This window comes from Taeniopygia guttata, chromosome 29, assembly GCF_048771995.1.
Source record: "Taeniopygia guttata chromosome 29, bTaeGut7.mat, whole genome shotgun sequence".
NCBI classification, from domain to species: domain Eukaryota; kingdom Metazoa; phylum Chordata; class Aves; order Passeriformes; family Estrildidae; genus Taeniopygia; species Taeniopygia guttata.
Window position 1 is genome coordinate 4,676,234 of NC_133054.1, and position 24,597 is coordinate 4,700,830.

The 24,597-nt window shown below is 67.3% G+C and overlaps 1 protein-coding gene across 2 annotated transcripts; it reads left to right on the plus strand.

The window, feature by feature from the left end:
- Positions 1-276: 276 nt before the first annotated feature.
- ITGA5 (integrin subunit alpha 5) lies at positions 277-23,285 on the plus strand. 2 transcript variants are annotated; one of them, XM_072919569.1, is made up of 30 exons: positions 277-634; positions 1,699-1,826; positions 2,907-3,019; positions 3,937-4,063; positions 4,664-4,725; positions 5,098-5,143; positions 5,770-5,895; positions 6,829-6,873; positions 6,981-7,024; positions 7,367-7,423; positions 7,655-7,707; positions 8,596-8,801; positions 9,429-9,620; positions 10,365-10,410; positions 10,580-10,684; positions 11,111-11,166; positions 11,490-11,659; positions 12,366-12,503; positions 12,821-12,888; positions 13,556-13,706; positions 14,563-14,655; positions 15,428-15,507; positions 15,625-15,705; positions 16,421-16,523; positions 16,930-17,082; positions 18,050-18,127; positions 18,203-18,316; positions 19,029-19,130; positions 19,784-19,906; positions 20,488-23,285. In XM_072919569.1, the coding sequence occupies exons 1-30, from the start codon at positions 432-434 to the stop codon at positions 20,569-20,571; spliced, it is 3,147 nt and encodes a 1,048-aa protein (XP_072775670.1). In that variant the 5' UTR covers positions 277-431; the 3' UTR covers positions 20,572-23,285. The 2 variants fall into 2 exon arrangements, with proteins under 2 accessions (XP_072775670.1, XP_072775671.1); XM_072919570.1 differs by lacking the exons at positions 19,784-19,906; positions 20,488-23,285 and adding an exon at positions 19,652-19,756.
- Positions 23,286-24,597: the final 1,312 nt, after the last annotated feature.

A 24,597-nucleotide genomic window follows, 5' to 3' on the forward strand; every position in this document is an offset into this window, starting at 1 on the left:
TCCCGGGGGTGTCCCTGTCCCTCTGTCCCGGTATCCCGGGGGTGTCCCGGTGTCCCGGGGTGTCCCTGTACGTCTGTCCCGGTGTCCCGGGGGTGTCCCGGTGCCCCCGTGGTGTCCCGGTGTCCCGGGGGTGTCCCTGTCTCCCTGTCCCGGTGTCCCGGGGGTGTCCCGGTGTCCCCGGGGTGTCCCGGGGGTGTCCCTGTCCCTCTGTCCCGGTGTCCCGGGGGTGTCCCGGGGGTGTCCCTGTCCCCCTGTCCCGCTCCCCCCGGGCTCCCCGCCGCCGCTGCCGGTGCCGGTGCCGGTGCCCGGCGGGGCTCTGGCTCCTCCCCGGTGAGTCACGGCGGGGCGGGGCGGCCCCGGGCCCCCCCCGGGCACTTTCCGAGGGGACTCGGGAGCGGGAGCAGCGCCGAGCCCGGGCAGCCCCGACCGCCATGGCCCCGGTCCCGGTCCCGGCCCCGCCGCGCCGCCCCCGGGCCCGGCTGCCGCTGCCGGTGCCGCTGCCGGTGCTGCTCCCGCTGCTGCTCCCGCCGGGCGCTGCCTTCAACCTGGAGGCGTCGCGGCCCGAGGTTTTCCGCGGGGCCCCCGGCTCCTTCTTCGGCTTCGCGCTGGACTTTTACACGCCCGAGCCCCGCAGGTACCGGGAACCGGGCCGGGAACCGGCAGCGGCACCGGGAACCGCTGCGCGAACCGGGACCGCCCGCGGGGAGCCGCACCGGGACGGGACAATCGGGGGCGGCCGCCGGGAGCGGGGAGGGCGGCGGGACGGGAGCGGAGGGACCGAGGGCGGGGAGCGGTCCCGGGACCGGGAACGGGACGGGAACCGGGCACCGGCACCGGCACCGGGAGCGGCCGGCCGGGAGGGGAGCGGCCCGGTGGGACGGGGAGCGGCCGCGGAGCGGGGCGGGGCTCGGAGGGAGGGCACCGGGAGCGGGATAACGGGAACGGGACAGCGGGAACCGGGACGGAGAAGGGCCGCCGGGAACGGGAACGGGCGGGGGCGGCGGGATCCGGGAATGGGAACGGGAAGTGTGAACCGGGAGCGGGAAGCGGGACGGGGGAGTGGGAGCGGGACCCGGGGAACCGGGAGGTCCCGGGGACTGGGCCGGGGCACCGGGGCGGGGAATCGGAACCGGGCCGGGGAACCGGCGATGGGAAGCAGGAAGCGGGCCCGGGGAACGGGGACCGGGAGGGTCCGAGCGAGGCCGAGTCCCGGTCCCCGGTGTCCCCCGGGGTCCCCCGGGGTCCCCCCGCGCCGGCCCCGCCGGGGGTCCCGGGGCCCCGCTGCCCCGGGCCCGGAGCGTTTCCTGTAACCGGAGCCGGGAGCTGCCCCGGGGGGCTCGGGGGGGGCTCGGGGGGACCCGAACATCTGGGGGGGACCCGAACATCTGGGGGGGGACCCGAACATCTGGGGGGGACCCGAACATCTGGGGGGGACCCACGCACGGCCTCGCCGCCCCCCCATCCCACGTGTGACCCCACGGGGGGCCCGGGGCGAACCGGGGAGCGCCCGGTGAGGGACCCCCCATTTCCCCCCGGGCCCCCCCGGCCGTGTCCCCCCATTTCTCCCCGGGCCGGGAGGGGTCCCGGAGCGGCGGGGCTGAGCCGGGGGGGCGCGGGGAGCACCCATGGGACCCCCCCGGTGCCCCGCGGGTGACAAGCGCCGTGTCCCCGCGGGGTCCCCCCCACATGTCCCCCCAGTGTCAGCGTCCTGGTGGGGGCCCCCAAGGCCAACACGAGCCAGGCCAACGTCACCCAGGGGGGCGCCGTGTTCCACTGCCCCTGGCCCCCCCAGGCCGGCTGCACCCCCATCGACTTCGACCACATCGGTGAGGGGCACCGGGGACATGGGGACACCGGGGGGACACTGGGGACATGGGGGGCACGGGGGACACGGGGGGGAAGGGGACACCGGGGACACCGGGGACATGGGGACACCGGGGGGCACAGGGACACCGGGGGGCATGGGGGGCACGGGGGGGAAGGGGACACGTGTGGGGTGGGGGCTTGGAGGGGGGGACAGGACGCTCAGGAATGGGGACAGGGACAGGGACAAACCCCAGGAATGGGGACAGGGACACGGTGGGGACAGGGACATGGTGGGGACAGGACCCCCAGGAATGGGGACAGGGACAGGGACAAATCCCCAGGAATGGGGACAGGGACATGGTGGGGACAGGGACATGGTGGGAACAGGACCCCCAGGATCGGGGACAGGGACAGAGACAAACCCCAGGAATGGGGATAGGGACATGGTGGGGACAGGACCCCCAGGAATGGGGACAGGGACAGGGACAAACCCCTAGGACATGGGGACAGGGACAGGGACAAACCCCAGGATCGAGGACAGGGACAGGGACAAACCCCAGGAATGGGGACAGGGACACGGTGGGGACAGGGACACGGTGGGAACAGGACCCCCAGGATCGGGGACAGGGATAAACCCCTAGGACATGGGGACAGGGACAGGGACAGGGACAGGGACAAACCCCTGGGACATGGGGACAGGGACAGGGACAAACCCCAGGATCGGGGACAGGGACAGGGTGGGGACAGGACCCCCAGGAACAGGGACAGGTACAGGGACAACCCCCAGGAATGGGGACAGCAGCAGGACATGGGCAGGGGACAGGGATGGGGACACAGGATGAGGGGACAGACCCCCCCACCCCAGGCATGTGGGGACAGGGATGGGGACACCCCCAGGGGACACCCCCAGGGGACACCCAGGAGCCCCCCAGGGCAGCTCCGTGTCCCCGTCCCCTGTCCCCGTCCCCATCCCCCCGCTGGCCTTGGCTCCCGTTAATGATCAACCCCGGGCCGGGGGGGCTGGGGGGGTCTCCGGGGGACAGGGGGGTGGCCTGACCCTGTTCCTGTCCCCATCCCTGTCCCTGTCCCCGTCCCCCCAGGGACCCGCACCCACGACTTTGGGGGCAACAGCAGCGAGGGCCCCGAGCCCGTGGAGTTCAAATCCCTGCAGTGGTTCGGGGCCACCGTGAGGGCCCACAACGGCTCCATCCTGGTACGGGACACTGGGGACATTGGGGACACTGGGGACACTGGGGACACTGGGGACACTGGGGGGACACAACGGCTCCATCCTGGTACCGGGACACGGGGGACAGCGGGGGGACACTGGGGGGACACTGGGGACATTGGGGACACTGGGGACACTGGGGACATTGGGGGCACTGCGAGTGCTGGGGACACTGGGGACACTGGGGACACTGGGGGGGACACTGGGGGGACACAACGGCTCCATCCTGGTACGGGGACATTGGGGACACTGGGGACATGGGGACACTGGGGACACTGGGGACACTGGGGACACTGGGGGGACACAATGGCTCCATCCTGGTACGGGGACACTGGGGACACTTGGGGGACATTGGGGACACTGTGGGGACACGGGGACATTGGTGACACTGGGGGGACACTGGGGACACTGGGGGGACACAACGGCTCCATCCTGGTATGGGGACACTGGGGACATTGGGGACACTGGGGACACTGGGGACACTGAGGGGACACGGGGACACTGGGGACACTGGGGGGACACAACGGCTCCATCCTGGTACGGGGACACTGGGGGGACACGGGGACACTGGGGGGACATGGGGACACTGGGGACACTGGGGGGACATTGGGGACATTGGGGGGACACAACGGCTCCATCCTGGTACGGGACACGGGGACACTGGGGGGACACTGGGGACACTGGGGACACTGAGGGGACACTGGGGAGACACTGTGGGGACACTGGGGGGACACTGGGGGGACATTGGGGGCACTGGGAGTGCAGGGGACACTGGGGGGACATTGGGGACACAGGGGACACTGGGAGACACTGGGGCGATTGGGGCACACCAGGGGTGTCACCCCCTGTCCCCCCGTGTCCCCCCCATGTCCCCATGTCCCCGTGTCCCCCCGTGTCCCCAGGCCTGCGCCCCCCTGTACAGCTGGAGCCCCCCGAAGGAGGAGGGGGGGGCGCGGGAGCCGGTGGGCTCCTGTTTCCTGTCCCTGGGCAACTTCTCCAAGTTCGTGGAGTACGCGCCCTGCCGCTCAGGTGGGACCCCAAAAACACCCCAAAACACCCCAAAAAAACCCAAAAACACCAGCTCCTCCCTGCCGCTCAGGTGGGACCCTAAACACTCCAAAAACACCCCAAAACACCCCAAAAACACCAGCTCCTCCCTGCCGCTCAGGTGGGACCCCAAAACACCCCAAAAACGCCCCAAAACCACCCCAAAAACACCCCAAAACACCCCAAAAACGCCCCAAAACCACCCCAAAAACACCAGCTCCTCCCTGCCGCTCAGGTGGGACCCCAAAAACGCCCCAAAACACCCCAAAAACACCCCAAAACACCCCAAAAACACCCCGAAAACACCCCAAAAACACCAGCTCCTCCCTGCTGCTCAGGTGGGACCCAAAAAACACCCCGGGACCCCAAAGACACCCCCGGGTCCCCAAAAATACCCCAAAACCAGCCCAGGAGCCCCAGAGCCCCACCGGGATCCCCCAGGACCCCCAAAGTCGCCCCCAGACCCCTCAGGTACCCCCAGGGTGACTCCCCCAAAACCTGGGCAGGGGGTGGGACCCCAAACCGCCCCCCTTGACCCCCCAAAACCCCAAAAAAAACCCCAAACCCCCCCTGTGCCCCCAGACCTGAACTCAGCGGCCGGGCAGGGCTACTGCCAGGGGGGCTTCAGCGCCGAGTTCACCCAGGTGGGCGGGGGCCGGGGGGGGCCGGGGGGTCTGGGGGGTCCGGGGGCTTTGGGGGGTTTGGGGGGTTTGGGGGGTTTAGGGGGGATTGGGGGGATTGGGGGGGTTTGGGGGGGTTTGGGAGGTTTGGGGGTCTGGGGGGTTTGGGGTTGGGGTATTTGGGGTATTTGGGGGTATTTGGGATTTTGGGGGTTCCCAGGGGGTTTGGGGTTTCTGGGGGTTTTTGGGAGTTTTTTGGGGGTGCCGAGGTTTGGGGGTTTGGGGTTTCTGGGGGTTTTTGAGGGGTTTTTGGGGGTGCCGGGGTTTGGGGTTTTGGGGGGTATTTGGGGTTTTTGGGGTGCAGCCCCAGCTGAGGGGTCCCCGCTGTCTCTGCAGACCGGCCGGGTGCTGCTGGGGGGGCCCGGCAGCTTCTTCTGGCAAGGTGAGAGCCGGGCCCTGTGTCACCTGTGTCACCTGTGTCCCTTGTGTGCCCTGTGTCACCTGTGTCACCTGTGTCCCCTGTGTGTCCCCTGTGTCACTTGTGTGTCCCCTGTATGTCCCCTGTGTGTTCCCAGTGTCACCTGTGTGTCCCCTGTGTGTCCCCTGTGTGTCACCTGTGTCACCTGTGTCACCTGTGTGTCTCCTGTGTGTTCCCAGTGTCCCCTGTGTGTCCCCTGTGTCCCCAGGGTGCCCTGCCTGTTCCCCTGTCCCCCTGTCCCCATGTCCCCATCGTGTCCCCAATGCAGGCCAGGTGCTCAGGTGTCCCCCGTGTCCCCGTGTCCCCCATCCAGCCCAGGTGCTCAGGTGTCCCCCTGTCCCCACCATGTCCCCATGTCCCCATGCAGGCCAGCTGCTCAGGTGTCCCCCTGTCCCCCTGTCCCCACCGTGTCCCCATGTCCCCACCAGGCCAGCTGCTCAGGTGCCCCAGGTGCTCAGGTGTCCCCATGTCCCCATGTCCCCACCATGTCCCCCTGTCCCCACCATGTCCCCATGTGCCCATGCAGGCCAGCTGCTCAGATGTCCCCATGTCCCCACAATGTCCCCACGATGTCCCCCTGTCCCCACCAGGCCAGCTGCTGTCGGCCACGCAGGCGCAGATCGCGGCCGGGAACTTCCCCGAGTACCTGATCCAGGAGGTGCCGGGACAGCTCCAGACGCGGCAGGCGGAGCCCAGCCACGACGACAGCTACATGGGTGACACGGGGACACCGGGACATGGGGACATGGGGACAGCTACATGGGTGACGTGGGGACATGGGGACATGGGGACAGCTACATGGGTGACGTGGGGACACGGGGACAGCATGGGGACATGGGGACAGCTACATGGGTGACACGGGGACACGGGGACATGGGGACATCATGGGTGACACGGGGACATAGGGACAGCTACATGGGTGACACGGGGACACCTGGGGACATGGGGGGACAGCTACATGGGTGACGTGGGGACACGGGGACAGCTACATGGGTGACGTGGGGACAGCGTGGGGGACATGGGGGGACAGCTACATGGGTGACACGGGGACATGGGGACATGGGGGGACAGCTACATGGGTGACACGGGGACATGGGGACAGTGTGGGGACAGCTACATGGGTGACGTGGGGACAGCGTGGGGGACATGGGGACAGCTACATGGGTGACAGCATGGGGGACACAGGGACATCATGGGTGACGTGGGGACAGCGTGGGGGACATCATAGGGACACGGGACAGCTACATGGGTGACACGGGGACATGGGGACATGGGGACAGCGTGGGGACATGGGGGGACAGCTACATGGGTGACGTGGGGACATGGGGACAAGCGTGGGGACATCATGGGGACATCATGGGGACAGCGTGGGGGACACGGGGACAGCTACATGGGTGACGTGGGGACAGCGTGGGGACAGCTACATTGGTGACGTGGGGACACGGGGACATCATGGAGACACAGGGACATGGGGACATGGGGAAAGAGTGGGGACAGCGTGGGGACAGCTACATGGGTGACGTGGGGACATGGGGACATGGGGACATGGATGGTGGCACACAGGTGACACACAGTTGGCACACAGGTGACACTCAGGTGGCACACAGGTGACACAGGTGACACACAGGTGACACTCCCTCTCCCCCCAGGCTACTCGGTGGCAGTCGGGGAGTTCAGCGGTGACAACACGCAAGGTGGGTAACAGCGGGTGACACCCAGGGTGACACCGAGGGTGACACAGCCACCCCCGGCCGCCACCTGAGAGCATCCCCCTTGTCCCCTTGTCCCTTTGTCCCCACAGACTTCGTGGCCGGTGTCCCCAAGGGCAACCTCACCTACGGCTACGTAAGGGGGGGACACAGAGGGGACACGGGGGGCACTGGGGGGACATCGGGGACATTGGGGGGACATTGGGGGGCACTGGGGGGACATTGGGGGGACACGGTGCGGGGGCACAGTGGCTCCATCCTGGTACACTGGGGACACAAAGGGGACACGGGCGGGACAAAGAGGGGGCACAAAGGGGACACGGGGGGCACTGGGGGGACACGGGGGGCACTGGGGACACAAAGGGGACACGGGGGGCACTGAGGGGACACGGGGGGCGCTGGGGCAGTGGCAGTGCCCGTGTCCCCCCCCCCCCCCCGCTGGCTCAGTGTCCCCTCGCTGTCCCCTCGCTGTCCCCAGGTCACCATCCTCAATGGCACCAACATGAGGTCCCTGTACAACTTCTCGGGGGAGCAGGTGGGGACGGGGGTCTCGGGGGTTTGGGGGTCCTGGGGGGGGTTTGGGGGGGATTTGGGGGGTCCTGACGGGTCCCAGGGGGGTCTGGGGGGGATCTGGGGGAACCGCGAAGGGAGGGGGGAGGAAATGGGGGAGGGGTCCTCAGGGAGGGGTGGGGGCACACGGATTTGGGGGTCCTCACCCCCCTCACCCCCCTCACCCCCCCCACCCCGTTTTGCCCCCCCCCCCAAGATGGCCTCGTACTTCGGCTACGCCGTGGCCGCCACCGACGTCAACAACGACGGGTGAGGGACCCCCGGGACCCCCAGGACCCCCTGGGACACCCCTGGACCCCCCGGGACCCCCCCGGGACCCCCGTGAAACCCCCCTGGGACCCCCTGGGACACCTCTGAACCCACCGGGACCCCCGGGACCCCCCCCCGGGACCTCCTGAACACCGTGTGACCCCCCCCAGGATCCCCCGAAACCCCCCCGGGAAATCCCATGGGACATCCCCACTGACCCGGTCCCTGTTCCCGTTCCCATTCCCGGTTCCCACACTCACTGTTCCCGTTCCCGTTCCCATTCACGTTCCCGGTCCCCACACTGACCGTTCCCGTTCCCATTCCTGGTTCCCCGTGCCGTTCCCAGTTCCCCACGCTCACCGTTCCCGTTCCCGTTCCCGTTCCCTGTTCCCCATGCTGACCCGTTCCCATTCCCGGTTCCCGTTCCCGTTCCCGGTTCCCACGCTGACCGGTCCCGTTCCCATTCCCGTTCCCATTCCCGGTCCCGTTCCCGGTTCCCGTTCCCGGTTCCCGGTGCCGTTCCCGGTTCCCATGTTGACCGTTCCCATTCCCATTCCCGGGTCCCGTTCCCGTTCCCGGTGCTGATTCCCACACTCACCATTCCCGTTCCCATTCCCGTTCCCATTCCCGTTCCCATTCCCGTTCCCATTCCCGTTCCCATTCCCATTCCCATTCCCGTTCCCGTTCCCATTCCCCGTTCCCATTCCCATTCCCAATTCCCACACTCACCATTCCCGTTCCCGTTCCCGTTCCCGTTCCCGGTTCCCACGCTCACCGTTCCCGTTCCCGTTCCCATTCCCGGTTCCCGTTCCCGGTGCCGGTTCCCATTCCCGGTTCCCGGTTCCCGGTTCCCACACTCACGGTTCCCGGTTCCCGTTCCCGGTGCAGGCTGTCGGACCTGCTGGTGGGCGCGCCGCTGTTCATGGCGCGGAGCGGCGCGGGCGGTGCGCGGGAGCTGGGCCGCGTGTACGTGTTCCTGCAGCGGCCCCGGGCCGGCCCCGCCGCGCCCGCCGCGCTCACCGGCACCCACGAGTTCGGCCGCTTCGGCAGCGCCATCGCCGCGCTCGGGGACCTGGACCGGGACGGCTACAACGGTACCGGAACGGGGGTACCGGGAATGGGGGTACCGGGGGTGCGGGGAATGGGGGTACCGGGACGGCTACAACGGTACCGGAACGGAAATGGGAACGGGGGGACCGGGAACGGGGGATGCCAGGAATGGGGGTACCGGGAACGGAGGATGCCAGGAATGGGGGGTACCGGGAATGGGGGGACCGGGAATGGGGGTACCGGGACGGGTACAATGGTACCAGAACGGGGGAACGGGGCTGTGGGGGGTTTATGGGGGTTCATGGGGGGTTATTGGGGGTTATGGGGGGGTTATTGGGGGTGTATGGGGGGGTTTATGGGGGGTTATTGGGGGGTTATGGGGGGTGTATGGGGGGTTATTGGGGGTTATGGGGGGGTTATTGGGGGGGTTCATGGGGGGTTATTGGGGTTTATGGGGATTTATGGGGGTTTATGGAGGTTCATGGGGGGTTTATGGGGGTTATTGGGGGTTACGGGGGTTCATGGGGGGTTTATGGGGGTTATGGGGGGTTTATGGGGGTTCATGGCGGGTTCCGGGGGTTCACGGGGACACGAGGGGCACGGGGGTCCCGGGGCACTTGCGGGGGCACAGAGGGGTGACGGTGCCCCTGCCCCGCTGCCGCCGTGCCCAGACGTGGCCGTGGGGGCCCCGCTGGGGGCCGAGGGGCGCCGCGGGCTCGTGTTCATCTTCCGCGGGGGCGGCGCGGGGCTGCGGGCCCGGCCCGCGCAGCTGCTGCGGGGCGTGGGCGCGCCCCGGGGCCAGCCCGACTTCTTCGGGGCCGCCCTGCGCGGGGCCAGCGACCTGGACGGCAACGGCTACCCGGGTGAGGGCCGGTGGCCACCTGTGTCACCTGTGTCACCTCCCCGTGTCACCTGTGTCACCCCCGTGTCACCCGTGTCACCCCCAGTATCACCCCTGTCACCTCCCCCCAACGGCTACCCGGGTGAGGGCCACCGGGCACCCCCTGTGTCATCTGTGTCACCTGTGTCATCCCCGTGTCACCCCCTGTGTCACCCCCGTGTCACCCCCGTGTCACCTGTGTCACCCCTGTGTCACCTGTGTCACCTGTGTCATCAACTGTGTCACCCGTCACCTCCCCCCCAACGGCTACCCGGGTGAGGGCCGCCGGGCACCCCCTGTGTCACCTGTGTCACCTGTGTCACCCCCGTGTCACCTGTGTCGTCACCTGTGTCACCCCCGTGTCACCCGTGTCATCCCCGTGTCACCCCCATGTCACCTGTGTCATCCCCAGTGTCACCCCCTGTGTCACCCGTGTCACCTCTCTGTGTCACCCCTGTCCCCATCCCCGACATCCTCCCTCTGCCATCCCTGTGCCTGTCCCTCAGCTGGTGTCCCCCTGTCCCCCTGGTGTCCCCCTGTCCCCATGCCCCCCCAGTGTCCCCCTGTCCCCCCGGTGTCCCCCGGTCCCCCTGGTGTCCCCCTGACCCCCCAGTGTCCCCCTGTCCCCCTGTCCCTGTCCCTGTCCCCGTGCCCCCCCTGTGTCCCCCTGTCCCCCTGTCCCTGTCCCTGTCCCTGTGCCCCCCCGGTGACCCCCCTGTCCCCTCAGATCTCCTGGTTGGCGCCTTCGGGGCGGATGCCGTGGTGGTTTACAGGTGAGTGCCACTGTCACCTGTGTCACCTGTGTCCCCTGTGTCACCTGTGTCCCCGTGTCCCCCGTGTCCCCGTGTCCCCCATGTCCCCCGTGTCCCGCTGTCACGGCGCTGCCCGGGGGTGCCGGGGGTGCCGGGGGTGCCGGGGGTCGCTGACCCCGTGTCCCCCCAGGGGCCGCCCCATTGTCCAGGCCAGCGCCACCCTGACCATTGTCCCCACCATGTTCAACCCCGAGGAGCGCGGCTGCGTCCTGCCCGGCGGCCAGCACGTGTCCTGGTGGGTGGCACCGGGACACGGGACACGGGGGGACACGGAGGGACACGGGGACACGGGGGGACAGAGCGGGGACACGGGGACACGGGGACATGGGGGGACACGGGGACACGGGGGGACACAGGGGGACATGGGGGGACACAGGGGGACACGGGGACACGGGACACGGGGGGACACGGGGGGACTCGGGGGGACACGGGGACACGGGGGGACACGGGGACATGGGGGGACAGAGCGGGGACACGGGGGGACAATGGAGAGGGGATGGGGGACACTGGCAGGGGACACCGGGACTTCCCAGGGACATGGGGACACTGGAGGGGGACAGGGGACATGGGGACATGCGGGATCCCTGCGTGTCCCTGCTGGGGACAGCCAGGGGGACACTGAGGGGACACGTGGTGCCACCTCATTGTCACCTTCCGCCAGCATCAATGTCACCTTCTGCCTCAACGCCTCCGGACGTCACCTGCCCGGGCCCATCGGTGAGGGGACAGGGGGACACCGGGGGGGACAGGGGACGGGGGGGGGGACAGGGGACAGCGGGGCTGTCCCTGGCATGTCCCCGTGTCCCCAGGGGGTGGCACTGCAGCCCTGGGGACAGGACGGGGACACCGGGGCTGTCGCTGACGTGTCCCCGCGGTGTCCCCAAGGGTGGCACTGCAGCCCTGGGGACACCGGGGCTGTCGCTGACGTGTCCCCGCGGTGTCCCCAAGGGGGGCACTGCAGCCCTGGGGACAGGACGGGGACACCGTGGCTGTCCCTAACGTGTCCCCGCGTGTCCCCGCGTGTCCCCGCGTGTCCCCAGGGCTGGCGCTGGAGCTGAGCGTGGACGGGGCCAAGGCGGGGGGGGCGCGGCGCGCGCTGTTCCTGGGGGGGGGCGCGGGGGGGGCGCCCCCCTCCCCCACCCGGAACCTGTCCCTGGAGGTCCCCAACGGGGGCGCCCCCCGGTGCCGGACCCTGCCCGTGTTCCTCAGGGTAAGGGGGACCCCGAAACTGACCGAAACTGCCCCAAAACTGACCTGAAACTGCCCCAAAAACTGACCCGAAACTGCCCCAAAAGTGACCCGAAACTGCCTCAAAAACTGACCCCAAACTGCCCCAAAAACTGACCCAAAACTGACCCGAAACTGACCCAAAACTGCCCCAAAAACTGACCCAAAACTGCCCAAAAACTGCCCCAAAAACTGACCCGAAACTGCCCCAAAACTGACCTGAAACTGCCCCAAAAACTGCCCAAAAACTGCCCCGAAACTGCCCCAAAACTGACCCAAAACTGCCCAAAAACTGACCCGAAACTGCCCCAAAAACTGACCCGAAACTGCCCCAAAAACTGACCCGAAACTGCCCAAAAACTGCCCCAAAACCGCCCCGGGACCCCAAAACTGCCCGGGTCCCCTCGTGTCACCCTCGTGTCACTCTGGTGTGCCCGTGTCACCTTCCTATCACCCCTGGGACCCCCCGGTGTCCCCTCACTGTCCCCCTGGGGTGTCCCTGTCCCTGTCCCCAGAACAAGTCGGAGTTCCGGGACACGCTGTCACCATCCCGGTGTCCCCTCGCTGTCCCCTCACTGTCACTGTCACTGTCCCTGTCCCCAGAACGAATCCGAGTTCCGGGACAAGCTGTCCCCTCACTGTCCCCTCGCTGTCCCCTCACTGTCCCCATGGTGTCCCCGTGTCCCCAGAACGAGTCGGAGTTCCGGGACAAGCTGTCGCCCATCCCGGTGTCCCTGAGCCTGGCCCTGGACCCGGCCGTGTCCCCTCCCCCCCCGGGGCTGTCACCGCTGCTGGCCCCGGCCACCCGCACGCGCCTGGAGGCCAAGGTCAGTGCTGGCTCTGTCACCTGTGTCACCTGTGTCACCTGTGTGTCACCTGTGTGTCACCTGTGTCACCTGTGTCACCTCTGTGTGTCACCCATGTTACCTGTGTGTTACCTCTGTGTCACCTCTGTGTCATCTGGGTGTCTCCTGTGTCCCTCATCGCCCAGCTGTCCCCTCTGTCCCTGCTGTCCCCAATGTCCCCTGATGTCCCCTGCTGTCCCCTCTGTCCCTGCTGCTGTCCCCTCTGTCCCTGCTGTCCCCAATGTCCCTGCTGTCCCCAATGTCCCCTGATGTCCCCCCTGTGTCCCCTGTGTCCCCAGGCCCACATCCAGCTGGACTGCGGTGAGGACAACGTCTGTGTCCCTGACCTGCAGCTCGAGGCCAGCGCGTAAGGGGACACGGGGACATGGGGGACAGGGGGGAACACCAGGGGACACGGGGACATCGGGGACACGGGGGGACACAGGGACACCAGGGGACACGGGGACATTGGGGACAGGGGGGAACACCAGGGGACATGGGGACAGTGGAGACAGTGGGGACACGGGAGGGGTGGCCATGCCCAGGGTGTCCCTGGGGTGTCCTGGGGCTGTCCCCATGGATGTCCCCAATGTCACCCCAATGTTCCCAGGGACTGCTGGGCCGTGTTCCGGGGGGAGTTTTGGGGGGTTTCGGGGCTGTCCCCATGGATGTCACCCCAATGTCCCCAGGGACCCCCGGGCCGTGTTCCTGGGGGGTTTTGGGGGTGTCCCCATGGATGTCACCCCAGTGTCACCCCAATGTCACCCCAATGTCCCCAGGGACTGCCGGGCCATGTTCCTGGGGGGGTTTTGGGGGGTTTTGGGGGTGTCCCCATGGATGTCACCCCAGTGTCACCCCAATGTCCCCCCAGTGTCCCCCCAGGGACCCCCGGGCCGTGTACCTGGGGGGGTTTTGGGGGTGTCCCCATGGATGTCGCCCCAGTGTCACCCCAGGGACCGCCAGGCCAAGTTCCTGGGGGGGGTTTTGGGGGTGTCCCCATGGATGTCACCCCAGTGTCCCCCCAATGTCCCCAGGGACCGCCGGGCCGTGTACCTGGGGGACAGGAACAGCCTCAATGTCACCTTCGTGGCGCGGAACGTGGGCGAGGGCGGCGCCTACGAGGCCGAACTGCTGCTGCGGCCCCCCCCGGGGGCGCTGTACTCGGGGGTGCTGCGGCCCCACGGGGTGAGGGCTGGGGGGCTGGGGGGGTTTGGGGGTGCCCCAGGGGTGGGGAGGGGGTAAAGGTAATGGGGGAGGGGGATAAAGGTAATGGGGGAGGGGGTTTGGGGGGTTTGGGGGGGTTTGGGGCGTGCCCCAGGGCTGGGGAGGGGGGTAAAGGTAATGGGGGAGGGGATAAAGGTAATGGGGGAGGGGGGTAAAGGTAGTGGTGGAGGGGATAAAGGTAATGGGGGAGGGGGTTTGGGGGGTTTGGGGGTGCCCCAGGGGTGGGGAGGGGGATAAAGGTAATGGGGGAGGGGGATAAAGGTAATGGGGGAGGGGGTTTGGGGGAGTTTGGGGTGTGCCCCAGATGTGGGGAAGGGGATAAAGGTAATGGGGGAGGGGGATAAAGGTAATGGGGGAGGGGGTTTGGGGGGTTTGGGGCGGCTTGGGGGGTCCCCCAGGGTGGGGAGGGCGATAAAGGTAATGGGGGAGGGGGTTTGGGGGAGTTTGGGGGGTGCCCCAGATGTGGGGAGGGGGATAAAGGTAATGGGGGAGGGGGTTTGGGGGGGGTTGGGGGTGCCCCAGATGTGGGGAGGGGGATAAAGGTAATGGGGGAGGGGTTTGGGGGGGTTTGGGGGGGACCCAGGGGTGGGGAGGGGGATAAAGGTGTTGGGGAGCACCCCAGGGTGGGGAGGGGGTCCCACATCTTGGGGGGAGGGGGTTTGGGGGGTGTCAGAGTCGGGGGGCACAGCCCAAAGGTGGGGAGGGGGTCGCAGGTATCGGGGGGAGGGGGTTTCGGGGGGCTCAGAAGCGCCTGGGGGGGGTCAGGGGGTGTCCCCAAGAATGGGGGGGGGTCACCACCGCTCTCCCCCCCCCCCAGAATTTCTCGGCCCTGAGCTGTGAGCTGGGGGGGGGCAACGGCTCCGACCCCCTGATCTGCGACCTGGGGAACCCCATGAAGGCGGGGGCCAGCGTGAGTGGGGCGGGGGGCTCGGGGGGCTCGGGGGGATTGGGGGGGTTTGGTAAGGGGTTTGGGGGGGGTTCAGGGGGCAGATTTGAGGGGGCTGGGGGGCTTGGTAAGGGTTTTGGGGGGCTTTGGGGAGATTTGGGGGGGCTTGGTAAGGGATTTTGGGGGGTTCCAGGGGGGGTTTTGGGGGGCTGGGGGGCTTTGTAAGGGTTTTTGGGGGGTTTCGGGGGGGACTGGGGAAGTCTGGGGGGTTTGGGGGGCTTGGGGCATCTGGAGGGTTTAGGGGGTCTGGGGGGTTTTGGGAGGATTTTTGGGGGAGATTTGTGGGAGATTTGTGGGGGTCTTTGGGAGGATTTTTGGGGGAGATTTGTGGGGGTCTTTGGGAGGTTTTGGGAGAGATTTGGGGGAGATTTGTGGGGGTCTTCGGGAGGTTTTGGGAGGATTTTTGGGGGAGATTTGCGGGGGTCTTTGGGAGGATTTTTGGGGGAGATTTGTGGGGGTTTTTGGGAGGATTTTTGGGGAGATTTGTGGGGGTCTTTGGGAGTTTTTTTGGGGGGAGATTTCTGGGGGGCTTTGGGAGGATTTTTGGGAGGATTTTTGGGGCTTTGGAGCATCTGGAGGGGCTGGGGGGCATTTGGGGGACTTTGGGGGGTTTTAGGGGGCTTTGTGGGGTTCTGGGGGGTTTAGGGAGGCTGGGGAGGGTTTGGGGGGCACAGGGGAGGTTTGGGGGGCTGGGGGGGGGTCCGGGCTGACCCCCCCCGTGTCCCCACGGCCGCAGATCCGGGGGGGGCTGCGCTTCACCCTCCCCCACCTGAGCGACAGCAGCGGCAGCGTCACCTTCGAGCTGCAGATCCGCAGGTCCGGCACGGGGGGCACGGGGGGAGCCCCCGATTTGGGGTCGGGGTGTCCCCAAATTGGGCAGGGGGTCCCCAGGGGTCCCCGGGGGTCCCCGGGCTGACCCCCCTCCCCCCGCAGCAAGAACGCCAACAACTCGCAGAGCCCCGTGGTGGCCGTGGCGCTGGCGGTGAGGGCGGCCACCAGGGTGTCCGTGCTGGGGTGAGTGACAATGGGGACAGTGGGGACAGTGGGGACACAGGGGACAGTGGGGACATTGGGGACATTGGGGACAGTGGGGACATTGGGGACACGGGGACATTGGGGACATTGGGGACATTGGGGACATTGGGGACACTGGGGACATTGGGGACACTGGGGACATTGGGGACATTGGGGACATGGGGACAGCCAGGGGACATTGGGGACATTAGGGACATGGGGATACGGGGACAGCCAGGGGCCACCAGGGTGTCCGTGCTGGGGTGAGTGACAGGGGACATGGGGGACATGGGGACATTGGGGACAGCCAGGGGACATGGGGACACGGGGACAGCCAGGGGACATGGGGACAGCCAGGGTGTCCATACTGGGGTGAGTGACGGGGGACAATGGAGACAGCCAGGGGACATGGGGACATGGGGACACGAGGGTGGCCCTGGGAGCTGTCACATCCCCCCTGGGTGCCTTGGGGTGAGTGACAGAGGGGACACACAGGGACACAGAGGGACACAGAGGGACACACAGGGACATGGAGGGACACGGAGGGGACACAAGGGGGGACACGGAGGGGACACACAGGGACACAGAGGGACACACAGGGACACACAGGGACACGGAGGGGACACAAGGGGGGACACAGAGGGGACATGGAGGGGACACAATGGGGGGACACGGAGGGGACACACGTGGCACTGACCCCCCGGTGTCCCCTCAGGGTGTCCCGGCCCGACGTTGTCACCGTCCCCGAGGGGGGGTGGGGACCCGACCCCCCCCAGCGGCTGCAGGACCTGGGGCCACCCGTGGAGCACGTCTACGAGGTGGGGACACCGCGGCCACCGTGTCCCCAGGCTGGCCTCACCATGTCCCCAGCCTGGGGCCTCTGTGTCCCCAACCCCGGGATCACACCCCCGTAATTTTGGGGGTCCCATGTCCCCAACCCTCCCATGTCCCCAACCCTGAGGTCCCCATGTCCCCAATATAGGGATCCCCGTGTCCCCAAACCCCCCCGTCCCCAACCCCGGGGTCCCCATGTCCCCGACCCTGAGGTCCCCATGTCCCCAATCCCGGGCTCGCCGTGTCCCCAAATCGGGGCTGTCCCCCCATCCCCAACCCCTGGGGGTCCCCAGGTCCCGACCCCTTGTCCTCTGTGCCCCCCCCATGTCCCCCCATGTCCCCCCGTGTCCCCAATGCCACCCCCATGTCCCCGTGCCCCCCGTGTCGCAGGTGGTGAACGAGGGTCCCAGCGCCATCAGCCAGGGCACGCTGGAGCTCAGCTGTCCCCTGGGCCACCGCGGCCACCCTCTGCTCTATGTCACCGGCCACTCGGGGCTGCACAACTGCTCGGCCAGCCACGGCAGCGACCCGCTGCGCCTGGCGGTGCGGACACCGGGACACCGGGGGGACCGGGACACCGGGACACCGGGACAGCGGGACACGGGGACAGCAGGACACCGGGACAGTGGGGGGATTGGGGACACCGGGACAGCGGGACACCGGGACCGGGGACAGCGGGACACCGGGACAGCGGGACACCGGGACCGGGGACAGCGGGACACGGGACAGCACGGGGATTGGGGACACCGGGACACGGGGACACTGGGACACCGGGACAGCGGGACAGCGGGACACCGGGACACCGGGACAGCGGGACACGGGGACAGCAGGACACCGGGACAGTGGGGGGATTGGGGACACCGGGACAGCGGGACACCGGGACCGGGGACAGCGGGACACCGGGACAGCGGGACACCGGGACCGGGGACAGCGGGACACGGGACAGCACGGGGATTGGGGACACCGGGACACGGGGACACTGGGACACCGGGACAGCGGGACCGGGGACAGCACGGGGATTGGGGACACCGGGACACCGGGGACAGCGGGACACGGGACACCGGGACAGCGGGACCGGGGACAGCACGGGCATTGGGGACACCGGGACTGCGGGGACGCCGGGACACGGGACAGCGGGGACAGCGGGACAGCGGGACAGCGGGAGGATCGGGGACACCGGGGACCGGGACACCGGGGCTGCGGGACAGCGGGACAGCACGGGGATTGGGGATACCGGGACACGGGGACAGCGGGACAGCGGGGACCGGGGACCGGGGACAGCGGGACATGGGACAGCGGGACAGCGGGACACGGGACACCGGGGGGATTGGGGACACCGGGACACCGGGACACGGGACACTGGGGACACCGGGGAGACTGGGGGTGTTGGGGACAATGGAGACACTGGGGCCACTGGGTGGCACTGGGGACATCAGGAGGTGCTGGGGGTGGCCAGGACTCTTCCCTCTGTCCCCCTGGCTGTCCCCAGCGCTGTCCCCCTGTCCCACAGGAGCGGGAGCAGAGCCCCGGGCCGCACGTCCTGCAGCGCCGGGACATCGGGGACAGCGGGGACAGCGGGGACACGCTGGTGAGTGGCATGGGGTGACCGCGGGGTGACCCTGGGGTGACCCTGGTGACAGTGGTGACCCCGGGGTGGCCGCAGGGCTGTCCCGAGGCCGAGTGTTTCCGCCTGAGCTGCCCCTCGGGGGGGCTGGAGCGGCAGCAGCGCGTCACCCTGAGGCTGAGCTTCCGCCTGCGGACCCCCCCCCTGCGCCAGGTGAGACCCCCAAACTGCCCTGGGACCCCTGGGGACCCCCCCCCTGCGCCAGGTGAGACCCCAAAAACTGCCCCGGGACCCCCCCAGGGGCAACACAACTGCCCCGGGACCCCCAAACTGCCCTGGGACCCCTGGGGACCCCCCCCTGCGCCAGGTGAGACCCCAAAAACTGCCCCGGGACCCCCCCGGAACTGACCCGGGACACCCGAACTGCCCCGGGACCCCCGAACTGCCCCGGGACCCCCCGGAACTGCCCCGGGACCCCCCCGGAACTGCCCCGGGACCCCCGAACTGCCCCGGGGACACCAGAACTGCCCCGGGACCCCAAAACTGCCCCGGGACCCCCCTGGAACTGCCCCGGGACCCCCGGAAACCCCCAAACTGCCCCGGGACCCCCAAACTGCCCCGGGACCCCCCCGGGGACAACAGAACTGCCCCGGGAGCCCCCGAACTGCCCCGGGACCCCCCCGGAGACACCAGAACTGCCCCGGGACCCCCCAAACTGCCCCGGGACCCCCGGAAACCCCCAAACTGCCCCGGGACCCCCAAACTGCCGCGGGACCCTCTGGGAATCCCCCAGGAGTGGCCCTTGGGTGTCCCCTGTGTGTCCCCTGTGTGTCCCCTGTGTCCCCCCGTGTCGCTGACGGTGTCCCCGTGTCCCTGACGGTGTCCCCGTGTCCCCATGTCCCCCCGTGTCCCCTGTCCCCGCCAGCCGCAGCTGTGGCCGCTGTCCCTGCGCTGTGACGCCGAGTTCCGCGTGCTGCGGCTGCCGTACCGCCTGCGGCCCGAGGGGTACCCCCGCCACCGCCTGCAGGTGACACCGGGGACACCGGGGACATGGGGGGGACAATGGGGACACTGGGGACATGGGGGTGACACGGGGGTGACACGGCTGCCGTACCGCCTGCGGCCCGAGGGGTACCCCCGCCACCGCCTGCAGGTGACACCGGGGACACCGGGGACATGGGGGGGACAATGGGGACACTGGGGACATGGGGGTGACACGGGGGTGACACGGCTGCCGTACCGCCTGCGGCCCGAGGGGTACCCCCGCCACCGCCTGCAGGTGACACCGGGGACACCGGGGGGACAATGGGGGTGACATGGGGGGACATGGGGGGACACCATGGGTGACGCTGAGGTCTGGGGTGGCAGGAGGTGACAGCGCTGTCACAGTCCTGCCCTGAGGCAGGGGTGGGGGTCCCGGTGTGGGCGGTGGCACAGGGTGACACTGGGTGGCACAGGGTGGCACTGGGTGACACTGGGTGACACAGGGTGACACAGGGTGACACAGGGTGACACAGGGTGACACTGGCTGTCCCTGTCCCTGCCCAGGTGGTGACAGCGCTGTCGCGGGCCCGGCCCGAGGCGGGGGCGGGGGTCCCGGTGTGGGCGGTGGCACTGGGTGACACTGTGGGTGGCATAGGGTGACACAGGGTGACACTGGCTGTCCCTGTCCCGTCCCAGGTGGTGACAGCGCTGTCGCGGGCCCGGCCCGAGGCGGGGGCGGGGGTCCCGGTGTGGGCGGTGGTCCTGGCCGTGCTGCTGGGGCTGCTCCTGCTCGGCCTCCTCTGCTACGGCCTCTACAAGGTGGGGCGGGGGATTGGGGGGCTGGGGGGGGTTTGGGGGGGCTGGGGGGGATTTGGGGGAGGTTGGGGGCGGTTTGGGGGGGTTGGAGGCGGTTTGGGAGGGGATTTGGGGGGGCTGGGGGGGGATTTGGGGGGTCTGGGGGGGATTTGGGGGAGCTGGGGAGGCTCTACAAGGTGGGGCCAGGGGGTTTGGGGGGGATTTAGGGGGAGATTTGGGGGGGTTGGGGGCAGTTTGTGGGGGGGATTTGGGGTGGCTGGGGGGGATTTGGGGGAACTGGGGGGGATTTGGGGAGGTTGGGGAAGGATTTGGGGGGCTTGGGGGCAGTTTTGGGGGATGGTTTGGGGGGGCTGGGGGGGATTTGGGGGCTGGGGGGGATTTGGGGGGGCTGGGGGCGGTTTGGGGGGGATTTGGGGAGGTTGGGAGGGATTTGGGGGTCTGGGGGCCTCTGCAAGGTGGGAATGAACTTGGGGGGGCTGGAAGGACACTGGGGGTGGCATTGGGGACACTGTGGGGGCACACAGGGACACGGGGGTGGCACCGGGGGGATTTTGGGGTCCCCCTGACCCCCCTGTCCCCCCCAGTTGGGTTTCTTCAAGCGCTCGGGGCCCTACGGCACCGCCATGGAGAAGGCGCAGCTGAAACCGCAGGCGGCCTCCGAGGCCTGAGGGACACCCGGGGGTGACAGGGACACCCCGGGGGGACAGGGACACCCCGGGGGGACAGGGACACCCCGGGGGGACACCCCAGAGCTTGGGGACACCCCAGAGCTTGGGGACACCCACAGCTGGGGACATCTCCATGGCCTGGGGACATCCCACTGCTCCAGGACATCCCCGGATCTGGGACACTTCCCGGCTTGGGGACTCCCCACAAGGACAATGTCACCTGCGTGGCCGTGTCACCTGTGTGGCCCGTGTCACCTGCATGGCCATGTCACCTGCACAGCCAATGTCACCTGCATGGCCATGTCACCTGCATGGACAATGTCACCTGCATGGCCAATGTCACCTGCGTGGCCGTGCCACCTGCATGGCCAATGTCACCTGCGTGACCATGTCACCTGCATGGCCATGTCACCTGCGTGGCTGTGTCACCTGCGTGGCTGTGACACCTGCACGGCCAATGTCACCTGCGTGGCCGTGTCACCCGCCTCGGTGACATCCCCCACTCCACGCCCCCAGCTGGAGACACCCACGGTGCCCCCCCACACACTGGCACGGCCACCACCGTGTTGGGGACATTGTCACAGAACTGTCACTGTGTTGGGGACATTGTCACAGAACTGCCACCTGGCTCAGGACACTGTCACCGAACTGTCACCGTGCCAAGGACACTGTCCCAGGAACTGTCCCCAGGCTGTCACAGAACTGTCACTGTGCTGGGGACACTGTCCCAAAACTGTCACCGGGCTCAGGACACTGTCCCAAAACTGTCACCGTGCTCAGGACACTGTCACCCATGTCCCCATGGCACAGCTGCCACCACCCGGCTGGACTGCAACAACCCGGGATGTGCCACCACCAGGAACTGTCACCACCAGTGGCAATTGTCACCGCCAGACCGGGAACTGTCACCTGTGGGAACTGCCACCATGGGACTGGGAACTGTCACCTGTGGGAATTGCCACCATGGGACTGGGAATTGTCACCGCCAGCCCAGGAACTGCTGGCACATGGGGTGACACCGAGCTGGCACCGACACGGACGCGGCAGGGGACACGGGGACACCGGCAGGACACCGAAGGGACACTGCTGGGACGCCAGGACGCTGCAGGGGACACCGCGGGGACACCGCGGGGACACCTGTGGGACACCAGGACACGTCCCCAGCGCTGTCACCTCCCCCGGGACAGGACCTGTGGGTGGGCAAACCCCGCTGGCACCTGGTGGCGGTGTCACAGTGTCACAGTGTCACAGTGTCACAGTGTCACCCTGTCCCAGCGCGACCCGGGACGCTGCCACCCGCCCCCCGTGCCACCCGCTGCCACCCGCTGCCACCCGCTGTCCCCCGGTGTCACCGCCCCGCACTGCCCCCCCCACCTCACTTTGCACTGACCCCGAGTTTGGGGGGCAGCCTCGACCCCCCTGTCCCCAAGTGTCCCCGGGGTATCCCCAGGGTGTCCCCGGGATGTCCCCAGGGTGTCCCTGGGTGTCCCTGGGTGTCCCTGGGTGTCCCCGGGGTGTCCCTGGGTGTCCCCGGCGTGTCCCCGGGGTGTCCCCTGGGTGTCCCTGGGTGTCCCTGGGTGTCCCTGGGGTGTCCCCGGGGTGTCCCTGGGTGTCCCGGGGTGTCCCTGGGTGTCCCCGGGATGTCCCCTGGGTGTCCCCTGGTGTCCCCGGGTGTCCCCGGGGTGTCCCCAGGGTGTCCCTGGGTGTCCCCGGGGTGTCCCCGGGGTGTCCCCAGGGTGCCCCAGGGTGTCCCAGGGTGTCCCCGGGGTGTCCCCGGGTGTCCCCGGTGTCACGGGGGGTTTGCACTATGGGGGGGGCGCGGGGGGCGGCTTCGGTTTGTATTTAATTGGGGGGGGGCGGCCTCGGGGCCCCCCAATAAATGAGTCTGACCCAGAGGGGACGTGGGGACAGCCGGGGGACACCGGGGACATTGGGGACACTGTGGGGACAAGGAGATGGAGCACTGGGGGCACTGGGGACACTGGGAGGACCGGGAGACGGAGCACCGGTGACATCGGTGGCGCTGGGGACATCGGGGGTGGCCAGGGTGTCCCTGCCGCACACTCGGGGACAGGGGGACACACGTGGGGACACTCGGGGACAGCGGGACAGAAGGACATGGGGACACACACGGACAGGGGGACACACGTGGGGATACTCGGGGACAGCGGGACAGAAGGACATGGGGACATGGGGACACACACGGACAGGGGGACACACGTGGGGACACTCGGGGACAGCGGGACAGAAGGACATGGGGACATGAGGATATGGGGACACACACGGACGGGGACACGGGGACACGGGGACGGGACAGGGGGACAGGGACACGGGGACACGCACAGGGACAGGGGACGGGACATGGGGACACAGGACAGGGGACAGGGACACGGCGACACACACACGGGGACACAGGGGACACAGGGACATGAGGACGGGGACACACACGGTGACACACATGGGGACAGGGGAAGGGGACAGGGGACATGGTGACACACACGGGGACACGCACAGGGACAGGGGACAGGGACACACACAGGGACAGGGGACACAGGGACACGGTGCCACTCGTCGCGGGGCGGTCACGGCCCGCTGCCCCCGGACACCGCCGGGGCTCAATTACGCCTCATTAGCAGCCGGGACTCGTCCGGAATCAATAATTCATCGATAATTTATCAATAATTAATGGGAATTTATCAATAATTCACCGATAACTCCTCAATAATTCACCGATTATTGACCGCCCCCCCCCGGCACCCAAACACCGCCGAGACCCCAGAGACTCCAAAATCCAGAGAGAGGCCCCAAAATCCAGAGATCCCAAAATCCAGAGACCCCAAAATCCAGAGACCCCAAAATCCAGAGAACCCGAACTACAGAAACCCCAAAATCCAGAGACCCAAAAAAATCCAGAGACCCCAAAATCCAGAGACCCCAAAATCCAGAAACTCAAAAAACCAGAGACCCGAAATCCAGGGACCTGGTGTGTTTTTTGGGGTCTCTCTGAATTTTGGGGTCCGTCTATTTTTGGGTCTCTGAATTTTAAGGTATCTACGTTTTGGGCTCTCTAATTTTGGGGTTTCTGAATTTCGGGTTCTCTAAATTTCGGGTTCTCTAAATTTTGGGTTCTCTGGGGTTTGGGCTCTCCGAATTTTGGGCTCTGTGAATTTTGGGGTCTCTGAATTTTGGGGTCTCTGGGTTCTCTGGATTTTAGGGTCTCTGAAGTTTGAGGTTTCTGTATTTCGGGTTCTCTGGATTTTGGGGTTTCTGTGTTTCGGGTTCTCTGGATTTCGGGGGTTCTGTATTTCGGGTTCTCTGGATTTTGGGGTTTCTGTGTTTTGGGGTTTCTGTATTTCGGGTTCTCTGGATTTTGAGGTTTCTGAGTTTTGGGTTCTCTGGATTTTGGGGTTTCTGTGTTTTGGGGTATCTGTATTTCGGGTTCTCTGGATTTCGGGTTCTCTGAATTTTGGGGTTTCTGTGTTTTGGGGTTTCTGCATTTCGGGCTTTCTGAATTTTGGGGTTTCTGTATTTCGGGTTCTCCGGATTTTGGGGTTTCTGTATTTTGGGTTCTCTGAATTTCGGGCTCTCTGAATTTTGGGTTCTCTGAATTTTGGGGTTTCTGCGTTTTGGGGTTTCTGCATTTTGGGCTCTCCGGATTTTGGGGTTTCTGTATTTTGGGGGTTCTGTGTTTCGGGTTGTCTGAATTTTGGGGTTTCTGTGTTTTGGGGTTTCTGTATTTTGGGGTTTCTGTGTTTTGGGCTCTCTGAATTTTGGCGTTTCTGTATTTTGGGGTTTCTGCATTTCGGGCTCTCTGAATTTTGGGGTTTCTGTGTTTTGGGCTCTCTGGATTTTGGGGTTTCTGGATTTCGGGTTCTCTGCATTTCGGGCTCTCTGCATTTTGGGGTTTCTGCATTTTGGTCTCTCCGGATTTTGGGGTCGCTCCCCCCGTGTCCCCTCCCCTCCCCCACCCCCTCAGTTCCCACGCTCCCCGGGTGTGTCCCCCCCCTCCCCCCTCCCCCCTCCCCC

What these genes read in the sequence shown, in the direction of transcription:
- ITGA5 (XM_072919569.1), top strand. Translation starts at nt 432, where the DNA reads ATGGCCCCGGTCCCGGTCCCGGCCCCGCCGCGCCGCCCCCGGGCCCGG. An exon ending in CGGCAGCTTCTTCTGGCAAG is followed by an intron (nt 5,144 to 5,769) that starts GTGAGAGCCGGG and finishes TGTCCCCACCAG; the next exon opens with GCCAGCTGCTGTCGGCCACG. An exon ending in GGGACAGCGGGGACACGCTG is followed by an intron (nt 18,128 to 18,202) that starts GTGAGTGGCATG and finishes GGGTGGCCGCAG; the next exon opens with GGCTGTCCCGAGGCCGAGTG.